Source organism: Neofelis nebulosa, chromosome 2 (genome assembly GCF_028018385.1).
Source record: "Neofelis nebulosa isolate mNeoNeb1 chromosome 2, mNeoNeb1.pri, whole genome shotgun sequence".
In the NCBI taxonomy this organism is placed as follows: Eukaryota; Metazoa; Chordata; class Mammalia; order Carnivora; family Felidae; genus Neofelis; species Neofelis nebulosa.
The window spans coordinates 62,377,330-62,394,230 of record NC_080783.1 but is presented as its reverse complement, the minus strand read 5'-3'; the positions used below and the strand labels follow the sequence as shown (position 1 = coordinate 62,394,230).

Genomic DNA, 16,901 nt, shown 5'->3' with positions numbered 1-16,901 from the left:
TGGGAGGGGACGTGGGTGGAACTCCCAGCCTCATTTCGGAGTAAACCGCACTTTTCGTGTGTTGCGGTGCCGGGTTTTGAAGGGATGTTTCCTGCTTTGATTGGGCACGCCCACCTTGCCCAGCCTGGAGCTCTGGCGCTCAGAGCTGAGGTTACTGCCCTACCCCGCCCCCCCCCCACCCCCGTTCAGGATGCTTTTGTGTCCTTAAAAAGTGCCCGAGCTTTTATTGCAAGGTGGAGAGAGGACGACAGTATTTTCTTTAGTATCAAGGGCAACGCGGTGATTTCAAACCTCAGAGCGCGAACCCTCTTACTGATGGGACTATATCTTCTCAGGGCAGAATCTTCGATCTCTATTATGGAATTTTCGGTGATTAGTAAGATTTTCTGCATCCCCACAGTGTCGTGGTAAAAGGAGACAAGACTATTCAGAGAGAAGGTGTGGGCTTCGGTTGGACCAGCAAGGCCGCAGACTTGTCCATAAATAACCCCTGCCTGCTGCACCGCCAACAGGAGGCGAAAAATCACTGTGAAACGAATAAAGGAATGACTGGTTACATGATATAATCCAGATACACACAAAGATCAACTTTTTTTTTTTTTTTTTTTTTTGCCCCAAAGAAAAAGAAATTGAGGAATTGGAAAGAGGAGAACATACATTAGCGACGAAGATGGCTGAGGGATGGCTTGACCAGGCAGGAGAAGAACAGAGCCCAGACAGCCCTTCCAGGTGTTAGCTCCCGCCGGGAGGAAAGACCCCGCTAACACAGGGCCTCGCGGTCTCTGAGCGCCTGGCGCCCCCTGGTGGAAATTTTTCCGTGAGCACCTTTTTATTATGAGGGGCTTCTCCCAACGCGGCAATTCATTAAATATGTTTAAATATTGCAAAGGGAAAATCCTTTAAAAGCGCAAAATCGAAAGAGGAGTGAGGAGAGTGGGCAGGGCAGGGAGTGACTGTCTGCTCCCCACCCCCACCCCGCCCCCTGGGGCTCGGGTTTCCCGTTTGTCTCAGAGCAGTGCTCGTGCGTGTTATTAACCTTCAGATGTGATCAATCAGGAGGACTTCTTTCCCCATTACCAAGGGGACCAAAGCAAGCAGGGAGTGCACAGTGGATGGGAAACGGGACCTTTGCTCTGCGGATGGCAGTGGGTAGCGGTACTCAGTTGAGGTACTTTGGGGAGGCTCTGAGCTGGATGAGGAAACTGAAGGGAAAGGAGTGGGGGTCTCTCCGGGGGTCTGAGTGTTCCCCCCTCATCTCTGCCTCCTTTGCTTTTACGACAATCCTGGTTCAATAGAAAGCCAGTGAGGACGCAACCCCAGAGCTCCCTTTTACTCAAGAAAGAGTCATCGGGTCGTAGATCCGGGAGGACAGCGAGGAAAGAAAGCCACTGCTCTAGTCTTCTCAAAAGTATGGGAGGGGAAGGGAAAGGGAGAGAGGGATGAAGAAGAAGCACTCAACAAGGCAGAACTCTTCATAGAAATTATCTTTTCCATCGTCTTACCCGACACTCTGTTTCAAAAAATAGAGCACGTTGAGTACAGCCTGGATTACTCATAGGGCCTTTTTTTTTTCCCGGGCCCCAAACCGTGATCTGGATTTATAATCGCCCTTTAAAGCTCCAGAGGCGATCAGGCACCTGCAAAGGAGCCCCACCGCTCTGCCGACGAGCTGCCCCCGCAAGCAGCGGCCTCGTGATTCCCCCGCCGAGCCGGTCCCCGCCTCCCCACTCCGCCCCCGCCTCCCCCAAAGCCTAGCAGCTGCCTCTCCCGACTGCTCTCTTCTCCTCCTGGCGCTCGCGTGCGGGACGGTGCTGGAGGGAGCGAGCAGGCAGCTGGAGGTGACGCCGGGAAGATCACGCCTGTGGCAGGACCGGAGCCGAACGGTTCGCTGCGCGCTGCGCAGAAGAGCGGCGGGAGCGCCCGGCTTACTGTCGCCTAGCCCAGGTGGGTAAGCGCGCGGCCGCCTGGACTTCCCAGTGCCCAGCTTCAGCTCTTCAGCTGGGTGCTCTTCACCCACGGTTTCTTGGCCATCCCCCACTCCCGGCGACCGCCATCTACCCTCCCGAGCAGAACGCGTCCCGCCCGCCACACTCCTGGCTCTCCCTTGGTGCGCGGCGCAGTGACCCCCGCCCTCACACTCATCCAATCCCGCACCAGCGAAATTCACGCCTAGGGATGTCCAGAAGCTGAGACCTGCGCTGAAGTGGAGAGAGAACGATTTTCCCCAACGCTTCCTGGCTGTGAGCGCGGATCTCACCGAAGGGCTCGTGGGCAGCGGCAGCCAAAAGGCGCGACTCGGAGCGGTAACCTGTTACTTCCCCAGAAGCGGCGGTCTACCGGCTGTCTGCGTTGCTGTATTGAGTGCGCGCGCAGGGCTAGGTGTGGGGTCCCAGGGTGCTTGTGAAGGCTGTGGCCGGCGGCTGCTACTCTGCAGAGTCTTAGATCTACCCAGATTGGCCCGCACTCTCTGTCCCGGGGCCTTCGGTAGCCATCGCGCCAGCGCCGAGCGCAGTACAGGGGCGTCGCGCACCGATCCTAGTCTGCCGCCTTCAGCGCGCAGAGGGCAAGTTCGTTTCTCCGGTAATGTCCTTTCTTGTCCCCCTCAATCTCCGGCTTTGTACAGCGACAAATCCCGGGACCTCAGAGAGTTAGGTGGAGAGGGAACAGAGAAACCCGGACGGAGCCTCATCCTAGGCTTCCAGATGGCTCAAAGCGGGGTGGGACAAGGTTTCCGACCCGCTGCTTTCTTGCTGTCTGGAGTGCAAGGTGATTGTAGTTCTTCCCCGATCAAGTCAGAGAGAGAATGTAAAAATATGACTCTTTTTTCCCCTCACCTTGTCTCACCAAAGTCCCCGGTCCCCGGAGCAGTTACCCTCCTTCTTTCCAGGGAATTAGCCAGACACAACAACGGGAACCAGACACCGAACCAGACGTGCCCGCCCCGTGCGCGCTCCCCCCGCCTGCCCGCCCTCAGGCTGCTGAGAGCCCAATGGGGCTGGTCGTGGCTCGGCTGGAAAATCGCACATTGAGCCTCCCGTGCCCTCCTACCCCTATCCCCCGCACCTCCGCGTTTTGCACTGGCCTTGGGCTCCCCTAGTCTCTGCGCTGCACTCCAGGTCACCCCGCTCCGCCGCCTGACTGGAGAGCAGCCCTGGGCTACGTTGCCCTCGCCAGAGTCCCGGAGATCGCGCGCACGTCTCCTCCTCCCCTCGGCGCACCCCGGCCCAGCGGGTTAGGTGCCCTTCCTCCTGCCTCTCTGTCCCGAGCCCAGACTTCTGGGGGAGCGTCCGCGCCCCCAGCTGCTCAGTCGCCTCCCGCGCCGGACCCCGGAAGCCCTCCCCGCACTGCTCTCGCTTCTCTTTGCAGCCTGTTCCTGCGAGCGACCGGCCGAGGACCCCGGACAGCAGAGGCCCCAGGACGACCGAGCTGATGGCGTCTTCGACCCCTTCTTCGTCCGCAACCTCCTCGAATGCGGGAGCGGACCCCAATACTACCAACCTGCGCCCCACAAGTAGGTTCTGTCCCAGTTTCCTATCAAATAGACTGCGGGGAAGATGGGGGCGCTGGGACGTGAGGAGGCTGCGCTGACGGAAAGGGAAGGGGTAACGCAGAGATGATGGAGGCTGGAAAGAGATGGGGCCCTGACCTGGGTCCTGGCCAGAGGTCGTTTGACTGCCAGGGATGCCAGGAGATTCTGGGGCGCTGGAGAGTAGGAACCACACAAGGTTCGAGCAGCGGCGATCGTTGGGGGCTTCGCTTCGGGGGAGGGACGGACAGAGAGAGTATTGTTTTTGTTGTGTGTGGTTTCTTCGCTTGGTGGGACGACTGGGGTCAGGGCAGAGGGCGGTGTGAGGAGACTGTAGCCTCGGCGGGAATAGAGTTTTCTGTCTCCAGCTCTCGTTGAGCGGAGATCCGGCCCCCCTCCTCCCTTCCCCCCGCGCTGTGCTCGAAGTCTATAATCAGCGGAAATTTCGACGTTAATTGCAGCTTTTAGAAAACTCGGGGTCCCTAATTGCTGGAAATTTGCGTCGAGCTATTGACGAGTGAGGGAGAAGCCAGGAGTGAGAAAGGTGCATAAAACGGTTTGAGATCGAGCCTCGACATTTCAGGCAATTAATTACATCTCAGACCAAAAAAAGAAAAAAGAAAAAGAGAAAAGAAAAGAGAAAGCAAGGATCGGGCAGCAACCTGAATGGAGAGAGGTGGGGAACTAGGAAGGGGCAAGCAGCTTTGCTAGGGCGGGAGGAGAGGGCACCCATCCTTTCTCCGGGGCAGGAGATCTGTTAGCAATTGACAGATTTGGAAGAGAGAAAAAAGGGGGAACCAGATACAAGGCGGGGGGGGGGGGGGAGGGCTTTATGCTTCCCCACCTCTAGCTCAGTGTGCTCCTTAGCCCATTTCCAGAATCTGTCTTTAATTTAGATGTATTTCCTACCTTTCTGTAGAAGTGTGGCGATGAGGGAATTGTTTTTCTTTTTTCCCATTTTGGATTGGTATGCGCCCCCCCCCCACCAATCTATCAGCTCCAGTAGTAACAGCCCCAGAATTTCTATGTAAGAGGGGCTTAGGAGTGGCAGTGTGGTTAGAAGAGCTTATTGCTACGCTTTTATGGCACTTTCTATAAGCTTGAGAAAATGTCAATTGTTCCCATAAACGAAGGTGGGGGATTGTTATCCGGCAAGCCCCCTCTCCAATTCTTTGGCGCAGCTACTGGCTCCTGGCCCCGGAGACCGGGGTTTAAGTCCTGAGGTTGCGTTTCAGTTCCCTTTGCAGCTCCCTCTCCCCGCCTCCCAGGCGAGCTACAATTACCCACACAACAAAGAGGGGCTCGGGAGAGCCGCCAGCCCTGGTGGCACGTGAGCCGGGCACTGGCGGCCTAGCTGGCCGGAACAGGCCGGGAGGAACGCGAGGCCTGCCCGCCTTTGTCTGTTGCTCTGGCCTTGATGGATTTCTTTTCCAGACCTCTCCACATTTCCCGCCCCTTTTTTGTTGCCTGAATAGGGCTGCGCGATCGCTGTGTTCACCCACCTCAGAGTCCTGCCCGCATCCCACCCCACCCCCGTTAACCTTACCCCCGGCGGTAGCCCACGGTCTAACGCACACGCCCAACCTCGGGTGCGAGAACCAGTGGAGGCGCTGACCTGAGTCCGCACCTGGCCTGGCGCACCCGGAAGCCACCGAGGCAGAAGGAAGGTAGTCGAGGACCCTGCCTGGGAAGAGCGTGCAGCACCTGTCCTGAGAACGCCGTCAGTCGCCCCCCAGCAGCCCAGCTGCGGAGCCGGCATCCTAAGCTGCAAGCGCTTGCCCGGCTCTCTACCGGCTCTCACCCTCCCTTGCAGACACACCGTCTATCCGCCTGCTGGCTCCGTTTCTCTCTCCCTCCAAGCTCTCCTGGGAGGTGGCCTTGCTTGATCCGCACAACCTTACTCGGCCTCCTGCTCCAGCGACCCCTTCTCCCAGCTCTCCGCCACTCGGGCTTCTGGACCTTCTTTGAGCCAAAGGGGATCACTCACTTCCTTTCCCCATCTTTCTGTCCCTTTATTTCACTATAACCCCCCCAACTCTGAAAGGCAGTGCAGTGGGTCTGAACGCCAATGTTCCAGCTGAGTAACCTTGGAAAATTCGCTCAACCTCTCTGAACCTCAATGTTTTTATTTGTAAAATGAGTATTAAGATTAACACTCTTCTTGTTTCACAGGGTTGTTCTGAGTATTAGTGGAGATGCTGTTTAAAGCAAAAGCACTTTATTGAGTGGAAATAGCTCTTTACCCGCCAGGTATTATTATAAGGGTTTTGCTTTCGCACCGATTTGCTGTCTGAGGCAGGAACTCCATCTGTGACCTGCTGTCTCACTGACGTCGGTCTATTTCTTCTCCCCGCTGGGGCTCTGTTGTGCCTCGGGTTTAATGGATGTCACTCTCCTTATCGCCACCAACATTCGCGCGGGGCTGAAAGGCTGGGCCAGGGTGGGGTGGGGGATGGGAATGATTGGAGGCGCCTTGCTTAGAGAGATACGAAGGGTATTTCACGCTGGGCCCACCACACCAGTTAGAGTGCGGGCGCCACAGGCACCCCCGTGCACCTTCCTGGAAGCCGAACCTCGAGGGCAGCATAGACCCTGAGGAGTTTGAGCCTGGTAATGAAGGAAAACACAGCAGCAGAAATGGTCTGCCATTCGGACCCGGAGGAAAGGCGCCCGATTCCCTTTGCGTTCTCCAGCTCCACACCCGAGACGTCCGAGGGAAGGGTTAATGAGGGGCAGGTTGGGAAGAAGGGATCGGAGATGAGGACCGGAGGCGCACTATTGTTTCTCGATTCTGGGTCCGACTGAAGAGCAGCCATGCGAGCCCGATCATCTAGTCAAATACTATTTTTCACCCAATTAATTCCTGAACTCTTCCGCGACCCCATTTCATGCCAGTTTATTTTAAGCTGCCACTCGGCTGGAGACCCGCCAAGAAATTATGAGACGTTTTGGTCCCAGATGCCTCTGTGTTCCCTTTCCGGGCTGCTGTGGTCGCCCTTCGAGTCCGCAAGGCGGAGGCCAAGGGACAGGGCCTGGAGGGTGGGTCCTGGGTAAGGAGCGGCCTGGCCCCGTCTTTTGCACGTGGGTTCGGCCCTGTCCCACTCCGATCCTGCCTCCCCAGCTCCCCTGCCAGTGTCGCTTGGAGAGACGGGCGGGTCCCATGGGTTCTCGGCCTTCCAGAAACCCCGTTCTATAACTGAAAGTGGGAACAGGAAGGGAGTGTGATGGGCCCTCGAAGGGCACGAGTCTGCCCGTCTGCCCACGGATCTGGCTTCTTGCTCCTTTCACGAAGGAGTTTTTATTGAGGAGCACTGTTGAAAGACCTGCCTCCTCCTCCCCACAACACATTTGCCCTCGACCCGGTCCCCCACGTTCCTAATCTCACTGATCGCACCTCTTTTGCTTTTTAGCATATGACACCTGGTGCGGCGTGGCCCATGGATGCACCAGAAAATTGGGGCTCAAGATCTGCGGTGAGTGAAAGGGCCTGCTGGGGCCCGGCGGGCCGGCGCAGCTCGCGGGTTTTGAGGGTTTGGGAGAGTGGGGTGCACGCAGGAGATCCAATCTCTTGGGTATGGCTTTCTAAAGCCCCGACGCCTAGCGAGACGCTCCTCTACCTGTCTTAACCCTCCTCCGCCTTTGCTTGACCCGGCCTGGAGGGACCATTTTTGCTGGAGTCCGGGACTAACCAAGACCCAGAGGGACTTCCCCGGTCTAAGGCGCAAAAGCGCGAGCACAGCGCCCCCGCGCGGCAGCCGGGCTCTTGCCCGGCGTCCGGGTCGTTCCTACGCGTGCGCTCAACCTGCGGCCAGAGGGTCTGGTAGAAAAGGTCAACTAGTCCGGTTTTCTTAGAGAGCAGGCTTAAGGCACGGTTTCCGCCTGAGGCGGAGGCTGGCAGGTCGTGCCCCCTACCCCCGCCAAACGTACGTTGAAAGTGGCCTCCCCAGTTTGAGAATTTGCTCCGATATGTCATAACGGATTCAGATTTCGTTCTTTCATTCTTTGCCTGCAGCCCCCCCGGTGGCCTGCCTGGGGGAGGTGTGGGCGGGCGCAGTCCAGAGGGTTTGCGGAGCCTGCCCTTGAAGGAGAGGAGGGTAGGAAAACGGGGCAGGCGGGGGCGTGGGGCCGCAAGAGGAGAAAGGGGGTGTCGGGCACGATTTGCCAAAGAGGAAGAAAAATAGATCTGGGAGCTGGAAAGGAGAAAGAACCTTTCTCCGGAGACGTGATGGTCTGAAATGAAAACGCCCAAGGGCTGTAATTTTTTTTTTTTTTTTTTTTTTTTTTTTTTTTTTGGTAAGGGAAAAAGGAGATTTGTTCGAAGGGACACAGCTGAGTGGCTCCGGCTGAACAATGAGGACTTGCTTTCCTTGCTACATTTCACCGTCTAAAATCTCTAACCTTATCGGGCCAGAAAATACGGACGGGCAGGGGGCGGAGGGGCGGGGGAAGATTAACGAGGGGCTTATTAAAGAGCCATCAGTCAGCGGCTGCGCGCGGGAGATAGCGGCGGAACGAGTACGGGGCACGCCCGCCCCAGCCGCGAGCGCGGGCCGGCCACGGCGTGTCCCCGGGCCTGCTCTTCCAGCTTCTCTGCGTCCGGGGACCCGAGGAAGGCGGCAGCTGGGGCCGGAGCAGACCGGGGGCATTTAACGGCTTCTGGGAATTACCCTGCCTCCCCCGCTTTGCCGCGCGGCGCCCTCCCTGCGTTTCCGGGGCTCTGTCCCTTTGATCCAACAAGCAGCATTCTCGGTGAGCAAGCGTTGCTCGACTAGACCCAGCCATCTTCCAGGGAAAGCCCAGCCCTGCCGCGCGGGGCGGCCCCGGGTTTGACCCTCTCCCCAGCACGCGAGGCCCGCGGGGCTAGGCCGGGGCCGCGACCGCGCGCGGGGGCAGCTGGCCGCAGCAGAGCTTTGTTCTATAAATAGCCCCCTCCCCCCACTGCCATTCCCGGCTTAATGGCCCGTTTCGCGCCGGGTCCCTTCGGCGGCCCCGGCGCTCAGCTTCTGCAGCCGTCATTGTCATGCAGCCGGGCAAGCAGAACTGAACGAGCCCTGGGCGCCCGCCGCGGTCGCGGGGAGGGCGGGGGAGACTTGGGATGAGCGCGGCCTTCCCCGCGGTCCTGCGCCTGCCTGGCGGGCAGCCTTCGTCCACCCGCATTCCCTGCGTCCGTCCTCGCGCCCCAGGCCTTGCCCTCTACGCCCCCCTCTCCGAGTCGGGGGAAGAAAAGGTCTAACTGCCCCCTTCGGGAGACACACCTGAAACGTCTCTAAAGGGTAACTGGGCAAGAAAGAGTTGAGCTTCCTTGGGTCTGAAAATAGGAGTCCCCGAGTTTGCATCAGTTTCGCCTGAGGAAGGACTCTGGAACATTTGGAGGTGACCATCCCCAGAGAGTTTCTTCTTTGTTTCTAAACACACATGTACCCCGACACTAATTTCAGAGAAGTCGCAACCTGTTTGACAGGAGAGGCCTGGTAGTCTGTTGAGGGGAAATTGCCTTCTGCTAATACGAAAGCTTTGGGGGCCATGCGAGAGGAGGCTTCACGTTAGGTTTGATTCTGAGAGGAAACAAAACCCCAGGCAGATTTAGTTTCCATACTTTGGGCCAACTCTGGCTGTCCAAAGTGAAATCTTCGGTGTTGACCTAAATCTACAGCCTTCCCACCTCGCCCACACACAGACACCCCAGCTCCCTTCCCCCCAGACATTCACCAGCCTGGATGCCGCCTTCTTGGCACTACCCAGGTTGGTTTGACCTTTCACATTAGGACGGGGTAAGAATTAATGGTCCTCTTCCAACCTCCAAATCCCCATTGCCCTGGGTGACGCCCCTAAACATCTTCAGTGCCTTGCCAAGATTCAACTCCCACCCCCTCGCCAACCTCCCTTCCTTGGAAGCCAGGGACTAAAGCTGCAAGGAAGGCCCTGGGTCTCCCCGGTGATGCCAGAATCCTCTGGGAAAATAATCAGGTAGAGAAAACCCAGGGTCTGCCAAGATGTAGAGTGGGGTAGCTACAGGCATGGTGGTATGACTTAAATAGAACGCAATGCAGGAAGCCCAAAGTTTGGGCTCTGGGTTCTGCTAACTTCTCACTGTGTCCTTGGCCCTCCATCACTTATGTACGCAGAGTTCTAAAACTGGCTACCAGTTATAGCCTCCGAGCTGGTTTACTTAGCCACATTTGGAAACAACTGGCTCAAGTCAAGTGCTTTCTGGCTCCCTACACTCTTTCCCCACTCAGTGGGCCCCCAGGCCTTTGAGTTTAGGGGTAGGGGTAAGGAATCAGCCTCAGGATCTCCTCACTGCCCAGAGGAGGAGTCATGACAGGGTTCCCCTCCTGCTCCTGATCTCCCCTTAAAACTAGCTAGAGTGCTACAAGCTTGCCTCTGGTTTTCTCTTTGCCTCTCAGGAATGTTGAGCTGGATTACCAGTCACTCACAGGCTTGAACTAGGTTCTCACGGGTGGTATGCAGAGCAAGAGAGAATACAGTCTGCTTCAGTGTCAGGGACCCCTGCTTCCAGGACCCCTTGCTAGCCGGGGAAGTTGCCAAAGCACTGACTTCAATGTCACCCTCCACCTGGTCATCCTTGGAGAAGCATACATTTCTTTCCAGAGCCTCTCAGAGCCATGAGAGGTCTGGATCATTTACCTTTTGTGAGGCTCCCAATGTCTTAGAAAACAAATACCTGCCAAGACATTGTTATTCTGATAGCAATATGCAGTAAGAATTTATATAGCAAATTAATGGCTTTAAACACAATTTATAATGCAATGTAAGTGTGCTATTCATAAGTACAGGATTGATAGGAAACATTGATTCCTAGTGCACTCCAGGAAGTGTGGCCCAAGGATGAGATGCAGATTTAAAGTTGTGTCATAATTGTCATCTCTCAATACTATCAGGACACGTCTGGGAATGCCTGTGTCAGCACCTCCTTTGGAGATAACATCCCAAGACTACATCAAGGTCATAGGTCCTGCAGCTGCCCAGAGGAAAGGCGTTTCTAAGGGGTTTCAAGGTAGAGACTTATGGCTTTCCCAAAGAGTGAGTCAGAGCCAACCAGAGGTCAGAGACCTAAAGAGTAAGAGTTCACCCAGTAGGACCTCATTTCCACTATGCCACATGGTTGGTCTTTTTAGCCTGGCAAATTCCATAGCTCGCTGTTCCAGGAGCAGGTGAGCAGCCTTGGAATTCACGGGCCAAGTGCTCCTGCATCCCTGTGGCAAATGAGTGCTGGCTCCAGGTTTTGAACTCTGGGGGTTGTAGGGGAAATTCAGAAAGTAGGGGAAGAGGAGAGGGAAAGGATACAACCCCCATCTTTATATCCAACTGTGGAGCTTTATTATAGTGTCCTACCCCTCTCCTGATGTCTTTTGGGGCTCTAGCAATAAGTTTACAAGGTGAGTGCTGGGAAGAATGAACGGCCTGCTGCCTATTCTTCCCTCCAAAAATAGCCCCCCCGCTCCTGTGTGTGGGAGGATTCCAACCACTGCAGCCTTCCCCCTGCATCCCTCCTTATTCCACCCCTCGCCACTGAATTGCAGTCCTGGGGAAGTAAAGCCGCATTCCCCAGATTAACTTGTCTCTCCTTGAACCTCCTGGGACTTTCCACGAGCCTGCCTTGTGATGTGCATGACTCCCCAAGGATCTTGGTACCTACAAAGACAGCTTTGGGGTCACCAAGAAGCTTAGAACGTTCTTCTTCTTTTCTGTGTGTTGCATTTGGGGCTAAGATTGAGGCAAGGTTGGAGGAGATGCTGAGGGAAGGAGTGGGTCTGCAGGTCCCCAGCCCCAGAAGGAATGGGTGTAGATACTGAGGGAAAGAGGGTGCTCCTCCTTGGCAGAGTATCCAGCTCTTTTGCCTCAACCTGCTTCTCTGTTGGCCACTGGTGCTTGTGCTGCTCACCTCAGATGGGAGAGATTTCTCCTCCTTCTGAGGAGCAGAGGTGAGGTGCTCTGAGTCCCACCCTGGGCTCGGAATTCAGTCTGTTTAGTTCTAGGATGGCTTTCTAGCTTTACTCCAATGTTGGTCACCATCTGCCAAACTGTAAGTTTGTGGAGGGTGGGAGATCTGTCTCATTTATCTCTATCTATCCCCTATCTTAGATGCTTAGCAAAGTGCTTTTCCACAATAGATGCTCAGTAAGGGGGGCGCCTGGGTGGCTCAGTTGGTTAAGTGTCTGACTGCAGCTCAGGCATGATCTCGCACTTTCTGAGTTTGAGCCCTGTGTGTTGGGCTCTGTGCTGACAGCTCAGAGCCTGGAGCCTGCTTCGGATTCTGTGTGTCCCTCTCTTTCTGCCCCTCTCCTGCTCACACTCTGTCTCTCTCAAAAATAAACATTAAGAAAAGATAGGTGCTCAGTAAGTATTTATAGAATTAAATGTCAGCACACATAAGGTCTTAGGCTTCCTTGTCTCTTTCCCCAGTACCTTTATTCAAGGAGAGGCGGTGGGGTGGAGACAGCTGCATGTCATGTTTGGGTCAGAAAAATTATACTTACATTCAACCCTGTGAGCATTACCTGGTGCCTGAGGAAAGCATGTTCCCTAACCCCTAGTGCTGGTCCTCCCTGACTCCTCCCTCTGCTGGTCCTCACCTCCTCCTTCCTCTGGTTGCACCTCCCATAAACCCAGTGCCGGCAGCATCCTCTCCAATTGTGTCCTTCCCCTTAAAACCCCATCCCGGGGCTAGTTACTGGAGTGGAAGCTGTCCAATCGACTTAATTCTGAGTTCAGTGTCATGTTCAGAGAGGAGGATGGGCTTTGCTTACTGTTTTCCTCTCTTGCATGACTGGGTCTGTGCCACTGATGACACTTGGCATTGCCCCTTCCCCGCCTGGAGGCCAGCAGTGCCAAAGCCCTTATATATAAAATGCAGATACTCTGCTTCTTCTCACGAGAAGCAAGAACCCTGCTTGGAGAGCAGATCTGGCCTGGCAGCTGACCCTCCAAGGCTGGGAATTTAGTGCATTCCCTCTGACCCAGCATCTTGTGCTACAGGCTTCCTGCAAAGGACCAACAGCCTGGAAGAGAAGAGCCGGCTTGTGAGCGCCTTCAAGGAGAGGCAGTCCTCCAAAAACCTGCTTTCCTGTGAAAACAGCGACAGGGATGGACGCTTCCGGCGCACAGAGACGGACTTCTCCAACCTGTTTGCTAGAGGTAGTCCCCACCCTCCTACCCTGTCCATGCCCCCCAACCCTCACCAGTCCTATCCAGTAGGTGCCTTGAGTTTCTTGACTTTTTCCTGTAATTATACTTCTGTTATGAAAAATGTCATTACTTTTTCTGAACTGTCAGGAAACTACTTTTCCAATATTTGAACGAATATACTCCCTCCTTCCCTACTGCCTAGGACTTCTTCGTTGTGGATCCTGGATGAGGGCAGTCAATAAAAACAGTCAACTCTGAAGACACTTGCAGGGGCAAATATGGTTTCATAGAATCTCTGAATGTGAAGAAATCTTACATATAAGAAAATCCAGTGATTCCCATGGTAGCAGTTATCCTTCAGGGTTGGCAACAACAAGAAAATCACTCTGTGGGAAGCTGTGTGGCTGGGCCTAAAGACCAAGTGCTGTTCTGAAACTCCTTTTCCTTTTGGAGATTTTTCACTAATTACTGCTGTCCCCACAACTCTGGTCTCAGGAGGGTTTTCTCAGCCTCTCCTAAAACAGCTTGAAGGTAAACCTGCCCCCTTCCATTAACTCCCCACAGGCCATAGAGGCCAGACCCAAACAGTCAATAGGACTTCACTGAACCTCAGAGATAATCCGGTAAATCGATACAGAGCCTCATGTACAGCCAATCAGCTCTTGCGCTATGGCTGACAACTGCAGCTGGGCCCCCTACAGTTTTCCTCCCTGCTTAACCCAGCCTGACTCTGCCTTCCACAGGCTAGAACCCAAAATCACCCCCAGATATCCCAAAGTCCAAGCTCAAAGGATGAGGTCAAGAGGGAGAGAGATGGGAGTTCCCTCTCCTACTTTTCTGAGCCCATCTTCTAGCTCTAGTTTTCTATCCAAGGACACTACAGCGGACCATTCTGTTCAGGGGAGGACCTCAGCCTCTGCCCACAGAGCCCTCACCCTCTGCCATCAATGATCAAGCATATCATAATGCCCAACCAAAAAGCCAGTGTCTTAAACAGATGTAGAGGGACACGCCTGGTCCCAGGGGAGCAAGACAGAGGCTCCTTCCATCACATACCTGACGGGCACTCAGTCAGCCTGCAAGTGGACCACAGTAGGAGTAGGCTGCTCATGGCTTCTCAAAGCACTCCATTCTACTTATGAGCAGCCTCTCAGACAGTCTGTAAACCTTCAGAAAGTCTATGCACAACTTCTGTATATAGACATATGTGCATTTTTCTGGGGAGACGGCACATCAGATTCTCAATGTGTATACATAACCTGGAATATAGCAGGTCTGTAAAGCGGTCATGGCTGATATTAGGGATGTCTGGACTAAGGCAATTCAGACATGAGCCAGGCGATAACCCCTTGTTGGTTTTCCCCTCAGATCTGCTTCCGGCTAAGAACGGGGAAGAGCAAACTGTGCAGTTCCTACTGGAGGTGGTAGACATACTCCTCAACTATGTCCGCAAGACATTTGATCGCTCCACCAAGGTGCTGGACTTCCATCACCCGCACCAGCTGCTGGAAGGCATGGAGGGCTTCAACTTGGAGCTCTCTGACCACCCTGAATCCCTGGAACAGATCTTGGTTGACTGCAGAGACACCCTGAAGTATGGGGTTCGTACAGGTAAGAGTGAGAGCCAGGCGGACATGCAGCGGGAAATTCGCCCCCCATTGCACCCTTGCCAGTTGAGGACAGCAAACTCATGTTCAAGGTGAAGCACAAACTCTGATGAGGGAAAGCTGCAACATGTTCAGTGACCACAGAACGACCTTGGACAGTGGCAGTGGGTGGAAGGCCTAAATCTGGCAAAAGCTCATCATCATTTTTTGTTGTAAACATAAATTAAGAAATACAAACTCGTGGTGCTATTTCACGTTCTGTAAAAAGAGTTTTCATTCTTGGTTTTAGGCTCTTCCCAACCTAAAAAGAGGAGAATGACCTGTCCCCTGCTTCTTTTCTCTCCTCCATTTCATGCCTATTTCATTCTGATAAATCTTACCCTTGCCTGCCCCTAAATCAGGGGAGAATTGGGCCCATTTCCCTCTAATACAGAAGTATTCGTTTTCTAGGGCTGCCATAGCAAATTACCAGAAACCAGGTGACTCAAAACAAGAGGAATCTATTCTCTCACAGTTCTAGAGGTTTAGAAATTTGAAATTTAGGTGTGCAGGGCTATGCCCTCTTAGAAGATTCTTAGGCTCTGTCCTTACCTCTTCCGGCTTCTGGTGGATGAGGGCATCCTTGGCTTATAGGTGCATCACTCCGGTCCCTGCCTCCACCTTCACATGGCATTCTCCCTGCGAATGTGTCCACAGTTTTCTCTTATTTTTTTAAGTTTACTTATTTATATTTAAAGAGAAAGTGTGAGCTGGAGAGGGACAGAGAGAGAGAGAGAGAGAGAGAGAGAGAGATTGACTCCCAAGCAGGCTTCATGGCGTCAGTGCAGAGCCCGACACAGGGCCTGAACCCACGCCCATGAGATCAGACCTAAGCCAAAACCAAGAGTCAGGTGCTTAACTGACTGAGCCACCCAAGTGTCCCCAAAGTTTTCTCTTCTTATAAGGACACCACTCTTTGGATTAGGCCTACTCCACTCCATTATGGCCTCATCTTAATTTGATTACATCTGCAAAGACCCTCTTTCCAAATAAGGTCGTATTCACAGGAACCAGGGACTAAGACTTGATCATATATTTTTGAGGGACACAGTTCAACCCACAACCCCTTCTGTTGTCTAGGAAAAGATGTTACACACATACACACCATTTGCATCTGACTCTAACCTCTGGAGTTTAGACAATCTGAGTCATTAAATCCTATTTCTAATAGGAGGCCTTTGAGGACGCCCTCTTGCCTCCTTTTCATGTTATAGAAACCCTCTCTAGTCAATGGTCCTGGCCAAAGTGGTTACTTCCCAGGTGCTTCAAGTTGAAGGACTTTTTGGATCTCTGACTGGCTGTTTCTAAGCCTAGGAGTGGAGCAATGGTTTCTCCTTCCTGCTGTTTTTCCCCTACAGCAGCTTGGCTTTCCTGAGCTCTTGGGCAGACAGATCTACAGGAAGTGGCAGTCCATGGCATAGTTGCCACCACAGGGAGCCCCTGGTAGCCCCTTGTTCTTTTTATTCTTTCTCCCTCTCCTCTCCTTTGTTATCCCTCTCACTCCTCCTAGTCACTTGAAAGATTTAAGGCCAAGACTAGGGAGGTTGGGGGTGATAGAGCTGAGTGAGACTATTGCGTGACAAAAACCAAGTGTTGGAATGAATAGGCTGGCCAAAGAAGCATTTTTAAATAAGGAATCCCAAACAGCTTTTGAGGTGTGCCAAGACCACTGAAACGAGTGTGGCTTCCTTGAATAACTGCAGGATGGACAAGACTTAATTATGCTATAAAGTCTTTGTTTGATTTTTAAAAAAAATTTTTTTTAACATTTATTTGTTTTTGAGACAGAGACAGAGCATGAATGGGGGAGGGTCAGAGAGTGGGAGACACAGAATCTGAAACAGGCTCCAGGCTCTGAGCTGTCAGCACAGAGCCCGACACGGGGCTTGAACTCACAGACCGTGAGATCATGACCTGAGCCAAAGTCGGCCGCTTAACCGACTGAGCCACCCAGGCGCCCAGTCGTTGTTTGATTTTTAAAGAAAAGCCTGCTCATCAGTTTAGTTGCGGCTCACCTTGGTCTGATGGCTAACCTATCCCTGATTGAGATCGAGTAGTGTTATGTAGCCAGACAAAAAAGAGTCAGGATTCTCCATGTGTGTTTTAGCTAGACTTGCTTTAGTCCAGTGTTTTTTATTTTGTCAAGTCACTCTCCACACACTTTCTCAGACAGGTGAGACCATGTGCTTTTATCACCAAAGCTCAGAGTAGTGTTGTCCCTCAAAGAAAAATTGATTTGTCATAATCACAGCTCGTATTGCCTCCAAAACTGAAGCATCACATGGTCATAGAAGCATGGACTCTTATTAGACCAGTGTATGACTCTACTTAGATATTTAGCCTGCAGCCCTTCACCCCTGTTCCTCCGAGCAGCTTCTGGGAGCAGATATTTGCGTTTATAGAGTTTGTAATCTCTCAGGCAGTGTGAAACCTGTATCTCAAGGTGTTGACCCTGAGAAAGTATACTATTGCTGCCAGACGAAAATACAGCTCCTGGTGGCTGATCTGTAATTTAGATATAGATCAGAGTGATAGGGTAAACCCCACAGGTAGCTACACACAGTGGAAGGTGTTTTTTT

General features: G+C 53.4%; 1 protein-coding gene across 3 annotated transcripts in view; it reads left to right on the top strand.

The window, feature by feature from the left end:
• The first annotated feature begins 1,591 nt into the window (after positions 1-1,591).
• Positions 1,592-16,901, top strand: part of GAD1 (glutamate decarboxylase 1) — a 42,610-nt gene continuing 27,300 nt past the window's right edge. The window contains exons 1-5 of one of the 3 annotated variants that reach the window (XM_058714344.1): positions 1,592-1,944; positions 3,367-3,511; positions 6,937-6,999; positions 12,527-12,685; positions 14,045-14,287. In XM_058714344.1, coding sequence (XP_058570327.1) covers positions 3,430-3,511; positions 6,937-6,999; positions 12,527-12,685; positions 14,045-14,287 — 547 coding nt within the window. In that variant the 5' untranslated portion in view covers positions 1,592-1,944; positions 3,367-3,429. Of the gene's footprint in view, positions 1,945-2,193; positions 2,304-3,144; positions 3,232-3,366; positions 3,512-6,936; positions 7,000-12,526; positions 12,686-14,044; positions 14,288-16,901 lie in introns of those variants that run through there. The other 2 variants (XM_058714363.1, XM_058714354.1) reach the window with 2 other exon arrangements.